Genomic DNA, 15,032 nt, shown 5'->3' with positions numbered 1-15,032 from the left:
AAGCAAGCAAGCAAGGCAAGCGAGGCGAGCCAGAAGCAAGCGCAGCGAACGAGCAGAAAGCGGCGCAAGGATCTGCGCATGGCAGACGAGAGGATTTTCTTTGCAGCAGGCCAGACAGCTGATTCCCCAGGCTGGACAGGCGGGCCCGGCCCGAGGGCGCGCGGGAAGGCCTGGCTAGGCCAGGTCTCGTTCGGGCGCAGCAGAAGCCGCACATACACATGCGAGCACGTCCTAGCCCGGCCTGCCTAGTCTGGGCCCCTTGCCTGGCTGGCCGCGTGCCGCCTGCCTGCCTCTCTCTCAGCTCAAAGGGCAGGCGTAGAGGAGGAGGAGGGTGGCGGCTCAGACGACGAGCGAGGCTGCTGGCAATCGGCTTGACAACGCCCAGCGTCGCTCCGCTCGTCAACCGCTTCGGCGTTGTCAAGCCCTCTTCGGTTTTCCCGAACGCGGTCCGCCCGGCGTTGCCTCGCTGGTGGGTGGTGGGTGGCCTGCCCAGCCGGCCTGCTCTTCACCCGCTTTGGCTGCACGGCCCAGCAGCAGCAGTAGCAGCATGCAACGCTTGATTGAAGGCGCACGTCCGTACGTACCGTCCATATGGGTGGCTCTTTGGAGCTGGCGCGCCTGGCCCGCTCGAATCTTGATCCCCAAGCCAGTTCATCGGGAGCAAGACGTCGAGGTCGGCTGCGGGTCCCCGCCATCTACCTCTCTTCTTCTTCACCATCGTCCATCCATCTCGACACCTCCCTCCTCTCGCCCCCTCCCTTCCTCCCCTCCTCTTCCCCAGTCTCCTTCCCTCGCCTCCTCTCGCCCCTCTGCTTTCGACCTCGACCGGCTGGCCGCTCCAGCGTCAACCGTGATGCCTCTTCGCCACCTTTGACTCTTCCAGCACTTCGACTTCACTTCCGGGCCGGCCTTGGACTACCTACCACTGTCGCAGCCCCTCCTTGCTTGCTCGCCTCTCGACGACGACCAAGGCTGGCACTTGCACCGACACTCCTTTGACGGCCGCTCACGCTCTCTTCACTCGCTCTCCTTCTCGCTCTCAGTCACGGCACCCTTCCGCTCGTTTGCTCGCCACTTCTGCACCTCGCATCTCGTCTCTTTTTCGGATCCCGCCGCAATCTGCTCCCGCTTTCCACCCGTGACTCTTATTCCGTTCTCGCTCAGCATCTCATTACGGTCACTCCATCGCCCTCGCCGATATTTGCTCCTCGCTATGGGGGGAAAGAGTTCCTATGCCAAGGGCTTCGGGGTCGCAAGAGCCGGGGTAGCTGCCCTCATCTCGCTGGCCGCCCTGGGCCGCGCCCAGTCCGTCAAGCCGCTGGCGGTGAGCGTGAGCGCCCCTCGCTCCTGTGAGTAGCCTCCGGCGTCTGCCTTTCCCTTTCGAACGACGCGCCTATCTGACCGCATTGACCCCACTGCCGTCCCTCCGTGCCCTCAGGCGCACCCATGCAGATCAGCTGGGACGCCTCGACCGGAAAAGCGCCATGGACCGTCACTGTGGCGCCTCTCGGCCACATCCCGGCGTCCGTGGAGTTGGCTGCTGGCTACTCGAGCTCAAACACCTGGTCTTACAGCTGGGACGTGCCGAGGTACAGCTCGGCCGCCACGCAGCTGATCGTCGCCGTCTCGGACGCGCAGGGCAAAGTCACAGGCACCTCGGCCATCGAGACGATCGCGGCGGGCGCAGCCACCTGCGCCGCAATCTCCACAGCCAGCGAGCAGCTAGACTTTGTCTGGTACCCGGAGGTGGCCGCACCAAAGCAGTGCGGCGCCTGGAGGCTGACATTCGAGGAGGACAAGGGCAACCTCGGCGTTCAGCTGCCCGTCGAGTTCCTCATCATGCCCGAGAACGACATCCCCACGCGCGTCAGGGTGGCCACCAAGACGGCCAACCACATCGACTGGACGGTCAACTACGCCGCAGGCACCCGGTTCGCCGTTGCGGGCCTGGATCAAGGCACCAGCAAGAGCGGAGGGGTCGGATCGGACGTGTACCGCGTGGGCTCTGGCAGCTCCTCGGCCTGCCTGTCCCGCGTTCAAAAGGAGGTCGTCGCTGGCCTTCCCAAGGCGGACTCCGTTGCGAAGGCGCCCACCGCTACCAGCGCCTCGGCCAGCCGGATGACTACGGCGCGCGCCTCGTCGACGGACCCGGCCAAGACGGCCTCGCCCAGCTCGACGGCGGCCGTCAAGAAGACGGGCGAAAGCAGTGCCAAGAAGGAGCCGGACGAGGAGCCGTCGAGCAGCAACGGCGCCAAGATTGGCGGCGTCATCGCCGGCATCGTCGGCGCCATCGCCCTCATCGGCGGTGTCGTCTGGGCTTTCCTCGCCTACCGCCGCAAGCAAGGGCACGCCCAAGGCGAGCACCACGAGAAGGAGGCCAAGGGGAACAACCGGTGGTCGGCTGGAGGACCCGGCAACGTGGTGCCGTTCCCCGCCAGCGGCCGAAAATCGCCCTGGCGGCAGTCGGCCATGGTCATCGGCCCGTCGTTGGACAACGACCACGGACCGCTCGTGGGTCGGCGCCACCACGACTTTGGCGCCGAGAGCGACATGGGCCACGGCCACAGCTCCTCGATCAGCCTCCACCGCGGGCGCGACTCCATCGGCGGCGGCGGCTCCGCCGCGATGAGCACCCTGTCCCACGCGCCCACGGTGCACTCGATCGTGCCCGACGACGCCCTCTTCCCGCCGCCCTTGCCGCTCGAGCACCGTTCGATCGCTCAGCACCACCATCAGCAGCCATACTACCAGCAACAACAGCAGCAGCAGCAGCAGCAGCAGCAGCAACAGCAGCCGAGGAGGCAGAGCCAGTGGCCCTCGTCTCAGCCGCGCGAACGCGGTGGCTTCGAAGACCAGCCACCGGCCCGCAGGCAGCCCTACAGCCGCGAGTCGATGGCCGCCCTCGAGGGCCTGCCGCTGTCGCCGAGCTCGGCCCATCGCAGCCCGACGGCTGCCCAGTCGCCTCGGTACGGTCCGCAGGCACCGCGCGACATTATCGCGGAGACTGCCGCGTCGCCCGCCGCCAGCGCATCGTCGTTTGCGTCGGCCCGCATCCCGCCGCCCGCGCCGGCGACGACCTCGCTCTTCGACCCGTACGTGCACATGAGCCAGTTGTACAGCAGCGAGGAGGCGGCGAGGATCGCGGCCGCGGTCAACGAAGACCGCGTCCCGACGCGGGCGGCTGCGGCGGCAGCATCGAGGCCGATTCCGGCCGCGCTCAACGTCGGCACGCAGCCCGACGGACCGAGGATGCTGTCGCCGTCGGGGCCGTCGTCGCGCACGATGGCCCCCGGCAGCCCGCGCTACGCCGATCCCAAGGAGGGCGAGGCGTGGCTGAGCATGCTCGACGACCAGCTCAAGCGCGAACGCAAGCGCGTCGTCTCGACGGCGAGCCTGGCCAGCTCCGACGGCGGCCTGCCCTACATGTAGCTAGCCGCCTCCCGCCCGTGGCCTGTCTTTCCTTTCCTCTTTGGATCTTTAGCCGTGCTTCGTCCTCTGCTTCGTCTTCATGTGCAACATGTTCCTGGGCGAGATCCCGGTCCCCCTGACCTCGAGCGCAGTGTCGTGCGTCGCCCGCAATGCCCTTACCTTGGCAGATGGGGAGCGGCAGGCGGCAGGCGAAGTCGTTGAGGGCAGGCTGCACAGAGTGGTCGGCGGGCGTGGCAAAGAGAATCGGGTTGCGCAGGTGCGCCAGTCGAATCTGCTGGAGTCTCCTGCTGACGCTGGGAGAGAGTGGACATGCGCATGCGGTGGAGGCCGGATGTGTTGCCGTGAGGCAAATCGCCTGGCCTAGAAGGGCAGGCTGGGCTTGAACTTGGCCTTGTTCTCGGCCTTTGTCTGCGAGAAGACGAGCAGCAGAGGGGGAGACCGAGGTCGGGGGAACGATCAGCGATATGAGTGAGGACGAGCGAGCGCTTCGAGCATCGCCGTGAGAGAGAGGCCGACTTACCGCCTGCCACTCCTCGACGGTGGTCTGCATGTTCTGCAGCTTGTCCTTGATGTTCTGCCTGCGAACGATGGCGTCACGGTCGACCTTGCTGCCCTTGAACATCTTGCTGACCTTTCTGCCGGTGTAGGGGCCCTTGTATCCCTCGAGCTTGGCCGTGGCGAGGACGAGGTCCTGTTCGCTCTGGGCGTCGGCCTTGCCCGCGGCCGGTGGCGGTGCGTAGCGCACCTGGCTGGCGATGTGCTCGAGCTCGCGGTGTTCCTCGAGCTTGGCGAGCCGCGCGCGCAGCCGGTCAGTCTTGGGTCCCGAGGGGAGCCTGTGCAGCCGCCCCGTCTGCAGCGCCAGTGAGGCGAGCTCGGCCTGGCGACGCTGCGAAAGGGCCGAGGGCGACCACCGGCCCGTCGGCGAGCGCCACGGCTTGAACGGGTTCCTCTCTGTCGGGCGATCCAGATCGGCCGAGGTAGATGCTGTCGTCGCGGTTGCTGTTGATGTCGACGTCGACGAGGAGGGGGAAGAAGAGGCAGCTGCAGCTGACGGGTCGGGGAGGACTGGCGGGGAGATGTACGTGGTGCGACGGTATGCGGGCGCCTTGGCGAGGAAGCGGCCGACGATGTCGCCCTGGGCGTTGCGCTGGACCTGGGCCAGGCTCAGTGATTGCCGGAACGCCATGGTGCCAGAGATGGGTGTGAGGATGGGGGCGACGAGGCTTGAGCAGCTCAATGGGAGGTGCGATCGGAACGTGGCACCTGAAAGGACGAGCGAGCTGGATAGTGGAACGCTGAGCGGTAGGCGGCAAGGTGATGGTGATGGTGATGGTGGTGGTGGTGGTGGTGGTGGTGGTAATGCGGGCGGGAGGGCCAGCGAGCGCTGAGGGCATGGGGGCTGCGTGTGGGTTTTCTTCCGGGTGCCTCTCTTCGGAGCCGATTGTCGGTCCACGCGGGACCCGGAAGCCGGCGAGTCAGGAAGAAGGCCTCGCACCACCACCTCTGACTACTCCCCGCCCTGGTGCTTCTGACTCGATCTCTGCTCCTCCTCACTCTCATCCACGTAGACATCCGCGCCCGTCCATTAGAAGCGACCGGGAAGAATCGCATCGCATCGAGCTCCACCACCAACGACATCCACGATGCCAGCCGCCAGCTCGACCTCGACCCCGGCCCCTCCGCCTGCCCCGGCGTCTGGGACATTCATCTCGAGCGTCCGGAGGAGCTGCCGCGTAGCTCGGGAGGCAGCTTCGATCTCGATCTCGACGGCCGCCATCGACGCCTTCCTGCTCTCTCTCGACCGCGCCACCTTTGACCGTCTCAAGACGCAGCACGGCCTCGTCTTCCCGCTCCAGTTCCCCAACCTCACCGCCGAGGTCAACTTCCTCGCCATCCTCTCGCTCCTCAACACGCTATCCGGATACCGCTCCGCCTTCCACTCGGCCACCGGATCTGGGGCGTACCAGAACGTGCAGCGCCTCCTCTTTGGCCTGTACCTGACTGGCGGCGATGATGCCGCCTCGACTGCCGTCTCTGGCTCCTCGCACCTCACCGCCCAGGGCCTGGCGAACCTCAGCGCCGGGACGGTGGCCGAGCTCCTGGGCGTATCGCTGCACGAGGAAAAGAAGCACGACAAGATCGAGGCTATCACCGTCGGCATCCGCGGCGGGCCGATGAACGAGGCCGTCGAGCTCGTCGTCGGCCTCTGCAACGACACGGGAAAGCGGCTGTTGGACGCCGGCTACCCGAGCCTCGGCGCCTTTGTCATCGAGGCGCTCAAGGATGCCGAGCGGCTGACGGCCGACAGGGGCGACGAGGCGGGCGCCGATAAGTTTATCGAAAAGGTACGTCTGCCCGAACTTGCGTCCAGGTCCAGCGTGCGATGGGCTGCGGCTAACCCGCTATGCTGCCGTCTCTCCCCTCACAGGTCGTCACTTTCCTGCCCGGCTTCAACGACGCCTACCAGCTCCCCACGGGGCCGGTCTACGTCTTCAAGAAGGCCTTCTTCCTTCTCCAGGCGCTTCACCAGCGCCTCGGTTCGCCGTCGTCGGCGTCGTCGTCGCTCAAGGTGCCCCAAACGACGACGACGCTGCCCATGTTCGTCGACAACGTGCTTCCGACGATGCTGGTACAGCTCGGCATCGTCGACCTGTCATCATGCGTCGTCGATGCGCTGAAGAGGTGGGGGCCCGTCGAGACAAAGGCTCAGGAGCCCGGCGCGGCAGAGGCGTCCGAGGGCAAGCGCGAGGCCAAGGACGAAGGGCCGACGCTCACAGCGGCCGAGGCCTACACGGTGCGCGCCGCGTGCCTCGATGCGGGCGTCGAAGTCGTCAAGAGGGCAAAGGAGCTGGCAAAGACGAGCGCAGACAAGGCGTGGCTGGACCAGCTCAACGAGGTTGACCTCGGTAAGTGTGCTTCCGCTGTCCGCATTGCCTAACGAAGCGGCTGTGAGTGCTGACGTCTCCTTGACTTACCTTTGTCGCGCCCGTCTCTGACCTGTGACGCCGCAGATGGCTACCTCTGGGCCGTGGCCAAGGACGATGGCGCGCTCCGGAGCGTGCCGAGGATGGTGGAGCGGAACACCGTCATGTACTGAGCGGCGACCGTGGCAAGCAAACGTCGTGGCCCGTATCAGATTTCGTGTGTGCGACGGTGCGATGCAGGAACAAAGAGTCGAAGAGTTGGATCGGGAAAGCGCCGTAGCCGCGGTCGTCGCCATCGTCGCTGCGGCTACGGCAACGATCGGATCGCAGGCGGTCGGCCGACGCGGCCCGGCGGTCCTGCCGGATCAGGCCAGCTCGAGGCGCATGGCATCGTATTGGACGTAGACCTGCTCGGGTAGCACGGCCGACTCTGCATTCTTGCCGCGGTAGGGCAGGCTGAGGACGATCTCGTTCTGGCCGGGCTGGAGGAGGGCGACGTCAAAGGTGTACTTGTGGGCGAGGTTGTAGCAGCTCACCGCGGACCTGACGGCGCACGAGCTGCTCTGGTAGTAGGGGATGCGCCACGCCTCGAGGTCGTGCTTGTTGACGCTGACGACGAGCGGCAGGTTGGCGAGGGGCTCGGAGCTGTTGAACGTGTCCGTGTTGCCCGCTGCCGTTTTGGCGGCGGCGAGCTGGACGGTGAAAGTGGCCTTCTTGCGTCCGCTGAGCCGGTCCTGAGCCGCGTCAAAGACGAGGGTCCAGTTGTTGACCTTGTCGACGACGGGCTGGGTGCGCACCGAGTTGGCCTTGCCGCCGAACTGGCTCCAGTGCACGTAGTTGAGGTCGCGCTGCGGGTCCGACTTGCCCACCTCGAAGCGAACGCCGTTGGGGAAGTCGGTGGGGAAGTCGTAGGCGCCCCAGTAGATGCGGCGCTGCTGCGGGTGGAGCGGGTGCGTGGGGTCCGGCTGGTCGCCGTGGAGGTACTCGCCCGAGCTGCGGTCGGGCACGCCGATGCGCCACAGCTCCTGGCCGTTGGACTCGGCGTTCCAGACGGTCTTGGTCACGGTCGGCGCGGGGGCCGCCCTCTTGCGGCCCGTACCCTGGGGCGCCGAAGCGGCGCCGCCCCGCGCCGAGATCTGGATCGGGTCGACGACGTGCTGGCCAAAGATGCCCTCGGCGTACACTGTCAGGCGATACGAGCCCGACTTGACCATGTCGATGTTGCCCGTGGCCGTGACGCCGTCCTTGCCGACGTTGAGGCGCGTCCAGTACTGGTAGGCCTTGGTGTCGACGGCGTTGTCCTGGAAGTCGTGGCCCGCCACGCTCAGCACGGCGATCGGGTTGCGCGCCCCCTTTGGCAGCTTGATCTGGCCCTGCCAAGAGCCGCGTCCGGCCTGCGGCACATAGTCGGGCACGTGCTTGGCGATCGAGTCGTAGAAGTCGGCGTTCCACGTGGGCGATGCGAGCTTGCGCGCGTCGGCCCGCAGCGCCTCGATCGACCCGACACCGCCCGGGGCGGCGTTGAAGTGGTAGTAGAAGGGCCCAAACGTGCGCCTGAAGCCCGTGGTGATGTTGGGCGTGCCGTTGCCGTGGTGGTTCGAGACGATGTAGTTGTAGTTGATGACGGTGTTGGCGTCAGCCGTGAGGTCCGAGTTCTTTGGGCCGTTGAAGTACGTGTCGCGGGTGTTCATGACGAGCCAGGCGCCGTAGGAGCGGCCGTCGCGCGACTGGGTGCCGTCGGCAAACAGGCCGTGGACGTCGTGGTCCTGCCAGGTGTCCGAGAACGTGTACTTGGTGTAGTACTTTGCAAACTGCGTAACGTAGGGGTCGGTCGAGGTGCCGTCCGGGTCCATGTCCCACGTGGCGTCCTGCACCACCTTTTGCTTTGCCACCGTCTCGGGCTTGGGGATGGGCGCGGTGAGGCGCTCGTTGGTCGTGACGTGCGTCCAGAGGGGCGTGTTTGGCCGGAAGAGGGTGCGGAACTCTTGCAGGTTGCGCAGGAACGGCGTCGTCGCGTTGTCGTAGGTCAGGCGCGCAAAGTTGTGCAGGCCCGTCTCCTGGCCGTCGCGGAGGAAGTAGTAGAACTCGAGGCGCTGGCCGGTGGCGGCGTAAGTCTCGCCCATGCGCACGCCTGCGTAGTCGACCCCGGCGCTGTCGGTGCCTTGAAACACGGCGAACTCGGGCGCCTTGCGACCGGGCGTATAGAAGCCTTGCGGCGTGCAGTAGCAGTCGAGGTACGGGCCCTGGCCGATGTTCTTTGACGCGTCCGTGGGGCCCAGCAGGTCCTGGCCGTCGAGCGAGAGGCTGCTGATGACGCCGCCCTGCTTCTTGCTCAGCACGACGTTGAGGCGGTCGTTGTTGATGGCGATCGTATCGGCCGTCTCCTGGAGCGTCAGCTTGGCCTGAACAGGCTCTGCCTGCTGCAGCACGAGCAGCGAGACCAAACCGAGCCAGGTCGACACGGCGGCAAGGCCTGCAGAGAGCCTCATGGTGGAGAGCGAGGTCGGGCCGCGAGAGATGGAGAAGAAGGGAGAGGACGAGATTAGGGAAGCCCACGGCGGAAGAGGTAGCTTGGTGGTCCAGGGATCGAGAGGCGTTCATTCCCAGCACCAGTCTCCTTATATCTCGTCCGGCGTGAGGACAATGGTATCGGTCCTGGCGACCCCTGGTGCCCGTCCGGTGGCTGCAAGAGGGGTCATGGTACGACGCTGACGGCGCCAGCGTGGACCGCGACGCCAACGTGGGCGCCAACGTGGGGCCGCCGCATCGGCGCTGCGCAGCCACCGAGATGCGGTGGGGCGGCGTGGCCACCTGGTCGCTGTCCCTGACAATCCATTGCCGCTGCGACGATGCACGACAACGCCAGGGGGACTGTGAGTACGTCCCTAGGCCAGGTTGCGAGCCAGCCGAGGTCGGTGCGACGACATCCGCCCAATTGACCGGCTGCCGGTGGGGAGGGAGCACAAGCAACAATCGGTTGGGTGCGGGTGGTGAGTGGGAACAGAAGGATGCGCAGTCGACGAGGCAGGAGCTGAAGAGAGAGGTGGGGGAAAGAAGCGTCGATCAGCAACGAGGCCGTGACGGCTGGCAGGGGAAGACAAAGATTCCCGCGCCGCCGCCGAGCCGTTGATGCAGAGCCATGGAAGGGTCCGCGCGTGCCGAGGTTGCGGTTCGCCTCCGCCTCCTCGTCGATCCTCTCGCCGAGTGCGACATTGTGCAGCTCCAGGACGTACGACATGGTCGACGGCGAGCGTGGTGCCGGGCGCGGGGCCCCGCATTCTGGCTACCTGCCACATCCTAGGCCTCCTAATCCATCAGCGCAAGAGCGATGCGTGGCTGCCACGGACCCCGCACTCTGGTCCCCCCCGCGCCCCACGCCCAGCAGGCGCGGATGGCCTTACCCGAGGCGAGGCGACGATGATCACCTCGAGTGGGCGCTGGCAAGGATTGCCGCGAGCTGGGACTACGTCCGGCAGAGAGGGCGACGAACGCTCGCCCATGAGCGTGGGGCGTACGGCTGAGCGCTCGCACAGACCTACAGAGCACGAGACTGCACGCAAGGATGAAGGCATGCAAGTGTCCATGGCGGCCAGAATCAGACAGAGGGCCAGGTGGTGATGCCCACTCCCAACAACCCCGACCGTACCTCGTCCCTCGTCACTCGTCCGTTGGTGGCACGGCACCCGCGGACCCGGTTCCCGCTTTTCAGTCTCCTTCTCGGTCGAACCTGCTGCAGCGCCACTCGTCAGCCCGGTGGCGGCAGCATCACCCCAGACTGCACACCGGCGATCCAGTCACTCAGCCCGCGGTTCTCGTGTGCCGCCCTCTGCACCCGGTCGTCGGTGTAGTACGAACGCAGCGCCGACGGCTCCATCGACGAGATCGTGTTCGTCGGGCTCAGCACGGCGTCAAAGGCTCCCAAGCCGCCGGCCCCGCCGCCGCCACCGCCTACATCGAGGGCCTGCGAGACGTCCAGTGGGGCCAGCATCTCGACCGACGCCGCGGCCGACAGGTGCGGCGCAGGGACGGCCGGGCCAGCGCTCCAGGAGTTGGAATGCGGGTCGTAGGTCGACGTCGACAGCGCGGGCAGGCCTGTCGCCATGTTGGGTGGGTAGCCCGGCGCAGCGGAGGTACCTCCATGCTGGTCGAGCGAGGCAAACTGCTGGCCGAGCAGCTGCGGCGCTTCCGATGTCGGCTGGTGCGCAGGAGGCTGCAACAGGGCTGGGGCGTCGCCGGCAGCGAACCACGTCTCGTTTTGCATCGTCGCTGGCGAGATGGCCGTGCTGCTGGCTCCGCTGCTTCGCACGCTGCTGCTTCCGGCTGCGGTCCCGGCGCCCTCGTCACCGCCGCCGCTGCCGTAGAAGCTGCTGTTGCGAGCCTCTCCCGGCTGCCACTGTGCAGCCTGGTGCGGCTGAGACCGAGGAGCAGCGAGCGGCGCAAAGCTCGACGACGATATCGAGGGTCGCGGCGAGGCGCCGCTGCTGCCAGCGCTGCTGATGCTCTCCCGCGTGGTGCCGCCGTCGTGCGAGGGGCTGCGCGTCCTGGCCCGGGGGTTCAGCAGACCGGCCAGCTTTTCGTCGAAGCGGAGGCCGACGCTGGCCACGCCGCCGTTGGCCTTTGTCAGGAGCGCATCGACGCCGCTCTGGATCGTGGTGCGCAGCTGCACCAGCATCTGCGAGCAACGCCGGCCGAAGCCGAGGAAGCTCGGCAGGCAGAGGGCCGGGTCCTGCATCGAGTGGTCGATCTCGACAATCGATAGGTCGATGATCTTGCAGAAGTGAAACACGGTCGGCCAGCAGGCCGCCTCGTCGGCGAGGCCAGGGATGCCCTTGCCCCGGCTGCGCAGCAGCAGCAGCGTCGCCGTCGCCAGCGTGATGCTGGGCTCGGTCATATACTGGTAGTACCAGGCCGAGCCCTGCCAGTCGGAGAAGCGGTTCTGCACGCGCTTGACCTCGCGGATCTTTTCGAGCGCTCGTAGGCTGCTGTCGATGGCAATGTGCCGGCTGGTGGCCAGCTCGCCGTTGTTGATGCGGCCGTTGGGAAAGAAAAACTGGCGGTGCAGGATGCTCCGCTGCCAGCACAGGTTGAGCCCGAGCCACGGTCGTCGCCGCGAGCGCCACGGATCGTGCTGGTCCATCGACAGGTCGGGCTGCTCGAGAGCGTAGGTTGGATGGAGGCCGCGGATGAAGTTGAGGATCTGCTGATCGACCTCCATCACCTTGCGGTGCAGCGGCGGTCCCTCGGCGGCGTTGCAGATGGCCAGCTGCTTGGCGATCTCGGCCACCTCGACCTCGCAGCGCGCCAGCGTCGGGTCCGCGGGCACGCCCGAGGCGAGCCAGGGCGGGGCATCGCTCGGCCGATCGACGCTGAACTGGGACTCGAGGATCAGCGGCTTGACGTTGGCGCCGACGGCAAAGGAGTGGTCGTAGCCGTAGACGAGCCAGCCGAGGCGGCGGCGATGATCGAGCAGCAGCGGATCGGTGATGCCGAGCCGCTCCGGGTCCTCGAACAGCTTCGACTCGCGCGCCGCCCGGATCGTGAGCTCCCACCGCGGGAAGTCCGAGAGGCCAAACATGCCCTGGCTCGCCCAGACGGTGAAAGCGGTCAGGTTGCTCTGCACCAGGTCGACGGTCATCTCATCGAGCCGCTCGCACTCTTCGATGAGCGTCTGAAGGTGGTGGATCAGGACGCTCAAGGCCCGCACCCTGGGCGTGGCGGCGGCGGCGTCGTCGAAGGCCTCCTCGGCAGACCGCGCGGCGCCCTTGGGGAGCGACGTGGTGCCCGACACAGATGCCGGCACAAGGTCCGGGATGGTGATCGGATCGAGGCACTCGACCGTCTCGCACAGGAAGCCCGCCAGCATTGTCAGCCTGGACAGGTCGCCGGGACGGAAACACGCCTCGAGCGTCGCGCCTGTCTGGCCCGAACGGTGGTAGTCCTGGCACGGCATCACGACCCGCTGCCAGAGGTCGCGGACGTAATCTTCGAAGTAGTCTTGAGCGGTGAGCATAAACTTCCAGTCGACGTCGAGGAGGTAGATGTTGACGAGGCGCGACAGCCGCGGCAGATCCGGCACCATGGCGCAGAAGGCGAGGATCACGTCGAGCGTCTTGGGCTCCATGTAGCGGCTCGCCCCGGGAGGCGGGGTGGAGCTGGGGCCGGCGCCAGACAGGCTACCGGGCGAGCCGCCGCCGGAGCTGTACTCTTCGTCGCCGACGCTCAGATCCTGCAGCAGCAGGTTGATGAAAGACGTGAGCGGAGCCTCGACGCCGCGGGACTCGCCTGCGGTGGTGGTCGAGGCGCTGCTGCTGCTTCCGCCGCCGCCGTTGTGGTGGTTCGCCACATCTAAAGACCGGCCGTCGGACCGACCAGACTCGGACGGGTCCTGCTGCGCATCGCGAGCAGCCGCGCTCGCCGAGGCCGCGGCTGCTTCTGTGAGGGCCGTGAGCTCCGCCATGGAACGCCGTGCCTGCTTCTTCTTGAGAGCAGCAGGGTCAAGCTCCTGGGTGCTGAACGTCTTGCACAGGTGCTCGGTGCCTCTGCGGATGCAGGTCGAGCAAGGGCGCTTGCGGTCGCACTGGTGCACGAAGGTAGATGCCGTCGATGACAGAGGGAGTCGGATGCTTCCTTCAGCATCCTGGCACGACCTTCAAACGGGCACCCGTCTCTCCGGCACACTGGTCGACATGCAAAAGCACTCACCTTGACCTTGCGCAGGTAGCAGTCCAGGCAGACGGTAGGCTGGCCCTGCTTGCGCCGGCTGCTGCCTCCAGTGGCGGCAGGCGGCATCTTGTGGGACCGGTGCAGGCCGTTCAGGCACCACTGGAGACGATGGGTATGAGTTGATCACCGTCCAGCTTGCTCCGTTCCTTCGCCGCGAAAGGGCGAGACCGTTCGCTCTGTGCGCTCGGGGTAGACACCGCGTCGGAGCGGTCCTGTGCCAACCGAACGGTAAGCGTCGAGTGCGCCGGTGCCAGCCGAACGGTAAGCGTCGAGTGCGCCGGTGATTCGTCGAAAGAGCCCTCGACCGAGTCAAGGCAGGGCTATGCTGCGGCGGTCCGACGTTGCCGTGGGAAGAGCTTCACGGCTGCAGGGTCCGGGTTCCGCCAAACGAACCGAACTCGAATGCTGCTGCTTGTCGAGGCGGAGACGTGTTGGGAGCGGGCCCTCGGCGCGTCCGGATAGAGAGCTCGACTTTGTCCTTACTCCCTTGCGAGGATGCTTGAAGCGTTCAGGTACAGCGTCGGACTGGCTGATGGACGAAGGTGGTCCTGACGGCGGCGGCTCGAGGTTGTCGGCTCGCCGGCTTGCTTATGAGGCCAACTCGGCAGCTTCCGAAGAGGTCAAGGCCACCGTCTCGAGATGCGGAGATGCCCCTGACGATGACAAGTGCCCGAGCGGAGGGAGGCGAGTCAGGTCGCGAGAAGGAGGATAAGGGTAGGCTGGCGAAAGACGTGGGGCGTCATGCAGTGGCTGCGGACGTCCGCGTACCAGCTTCAGAGATACGGGGCTGTCGATGGACGAGATCCGAGTCGAGCAGGTGCGATGATGGAGGGAAGGAAGGCCGCCGATGCCGCCGTCGGCCTGGTTGATGCAGTCGCGGAAGCAAGCAGACGCAGACGCAGGGAAGGAAGGCGACGGCGGCGGCGGCGGCGACAAGAGGCGAATCGGCTGTTGTGCGTGGCTGCCCAGGAGGTCGTGCGGCTGTGCTGAGCAGGGGAGGATGCCCTGGCCTAGGGATGCGGGCGAGGGCGGTGTACATGGCATGTGAAGGCAAGAGGGCAAGCTAGGTGGTGGAGCGAACCGCGGACAGGGTTCCAGCGTCGCGGCCACGGAGGGGGCGAGCGAGGGGGATGGAGAGAGAGGGATGCACCGAGAGAGCAACAGCCAGCGCGCAGCAGCAGCAGCAGCAGCGACAGCGACAGCGACAGCGACAGCAGCGACGTCCACCCACCTCAACCTCAGAGCAGAGCAAGGAAGCAGGGCCACCAGCAACGAGCGAGCAAGCGACCAAGCACCACACGCACGCACTTTGGGGGGCAGCCACTTCGGACGGGCAGTCAGACCTGCTGCTTGCTGCTTGTTTCTTTCCGGCGGCCTGGCGATAGGTTAGACGAGCGAGGCTCGTCGGAGCCAGGCCGACGACGACCCTGCTGGCCTGGCCTAGCCTAGCCTGCCTTCCTGCCGGTCCGTTCCACCACGCAGCTCTTCGCTCCATCCATCACCATCCCTCCTCGCCTGCCTGCCTCCGAGGCGGGTTGCGGCGGTATCGAAGCGTGGCCGCCAAGGCCTTCCTGCGGGCCATCCGCCCGGCTAACTGACCGTACGTCCGTAGCCCGCGCTGCGCGGGCTGTTCGCCGTACCGTCTCGAGCGTCACTTCGGCGACGACCGACGACGGCGGGGGAGCCGAGACAGGTCGGGTCGATGGGAGACTCGAGACGAACGACGCAGCTCAGCCGAAACGCTGGTCGGTGCTCGCCGTGGGAGCAGGAGGTCCAGCAGCGCAGATGCCTGCCTGCGCCTGTGGACAGGCAGCGACGCCTGCCTGCCTACCTATCGAGTTCTTGCCTGCCCGGGGAAAGCCAAAAGAGCAAACAGGTCAGGGCCTCGTTGAAAACCTTCGTTAGCACGGCGAGCTGTGCAAGACAGAACCCGGAAAAATTCAACAGACCTCAGGC

The 15,032-nt window shown here is 66.5% G+C and overlaps 5 protein-coding genes across 5 annotated transcripts; 2 read left to right on the top strand and 3 right to left on the bottom strand.

Annotated features, from left to right (window-relative positions):
- Nucleotides 1-1,213: 1,213 nt before the first annotated feature.
- PFL1_03805 (uncharacterized protein) lies at nt 1,214-3,429 on the top strand (the record flags this gene model as incomplete). Its single annotated transcript, XM_007881329.1, has 2 exons — nt 1,214-1,349; nt 1,439-3,429. The coding sequence occupies 2 exons, from the start codon at nt 1,214-1,216 to the stop codon at nt 3,427-3,429; spliced, it is 2,127 nt and encodes a 708-aa protein (XP_007879520.1).
- Nucleotides 3,430-3,789: 360 nt separating this feature from the next.
- On the bottom strand, nt 3,790-4,615 carry PFL1_03804 (uncharacterized protein; the record flags this gene model as incomplete). The annotated part of the gene is made up of 2 exons (XM_007881328.1): nt 3,790-3,837; nt 3,950-4,615. 2 exons carry the CDS (start codon nt 4,613-4,615, stop codon nt 3,790-3,792), a joined length of 714 nt encoding a protein of 237 aa, XP_007879519.1.
- Nucleotides 4,616-5,072: 457 nt separating this feature from the next.
- Nucleotides 5,073-6,526, top strand: PFL1_03803 (uncharacterized protein; the record flags this gene model as incomplete). Its single annotated transcript, XM_007881327.1, has 3 exons — nt 5,073-5,774; nt 5,858-6,335; nt 6,441-6,526. The coding sequence occupies 3 exons, from the start codon at nt 5,073-5,075 to the stop codon at nt 6,524-6,526; spliced, it is 1,266 nt and encodes a 421-aa protein (XP_007879518.1).
- A 192-nt stretch (nt 6,527-6,718) lies between these two features.
- PFL1_03802 (uncharacterized protein) lies at nt 6,719-8,842 on the bottom strand (the record flags this gene model as incomplete). Its single annotated transcript, XM_007881326.1, has 1 exon — nt 6,719-8,842. The coding sequence occupies one exon, from the start codon at nt 8,840-8,842 to the stop codon at nt 6,719-6,721; it is 2,124 nt and encodes a 707-aa protein (XP_007879517.1).
- Nucleotides 8,843-10,098: 1,256 nt separating this feature from the next.
- Nucleotides 10,099-13,142, bottom strand: PFL1_03801 (uncharacterized protein; the record flags this gene model as incomplete). The annotated part of the gene is made up of 2 exons (XM_007881325.1): nt 10,099-12,930; nt 13,056-13,142. The coding sequence occupies 2 exons, from the start codon at nt 13,140-13,142 to the stop codon at nt 10,099-10,101; spliced, it is 2,919 nt and encodes a 972-aa protein (XP_007879516.1).
- Nucleotides 13,143-15,032: the final 1,890 nt, after the last annotated feature.

The sequence above is a fragment of the Pseudozyma flocculosa genome (assembly GCF_000417875.1).
Source record: "Pseudozyma flocculosa PF-1 unplaced genomic scaffold scaffold00012, whole genome shotgun sequence".
Taxonomy (NCBI): Eukaryota; Fungi; Basidiomycota; class Ustilaginomycetes; order Ustilaginales; family Ustilaginaceae; genus Pseudozyma; species Pseudozyma flocculosa.
Note: the sequence above shows the minus strand (reverse complement) of the source record. Positions and strands in the feature narration are given on the sequence as shown.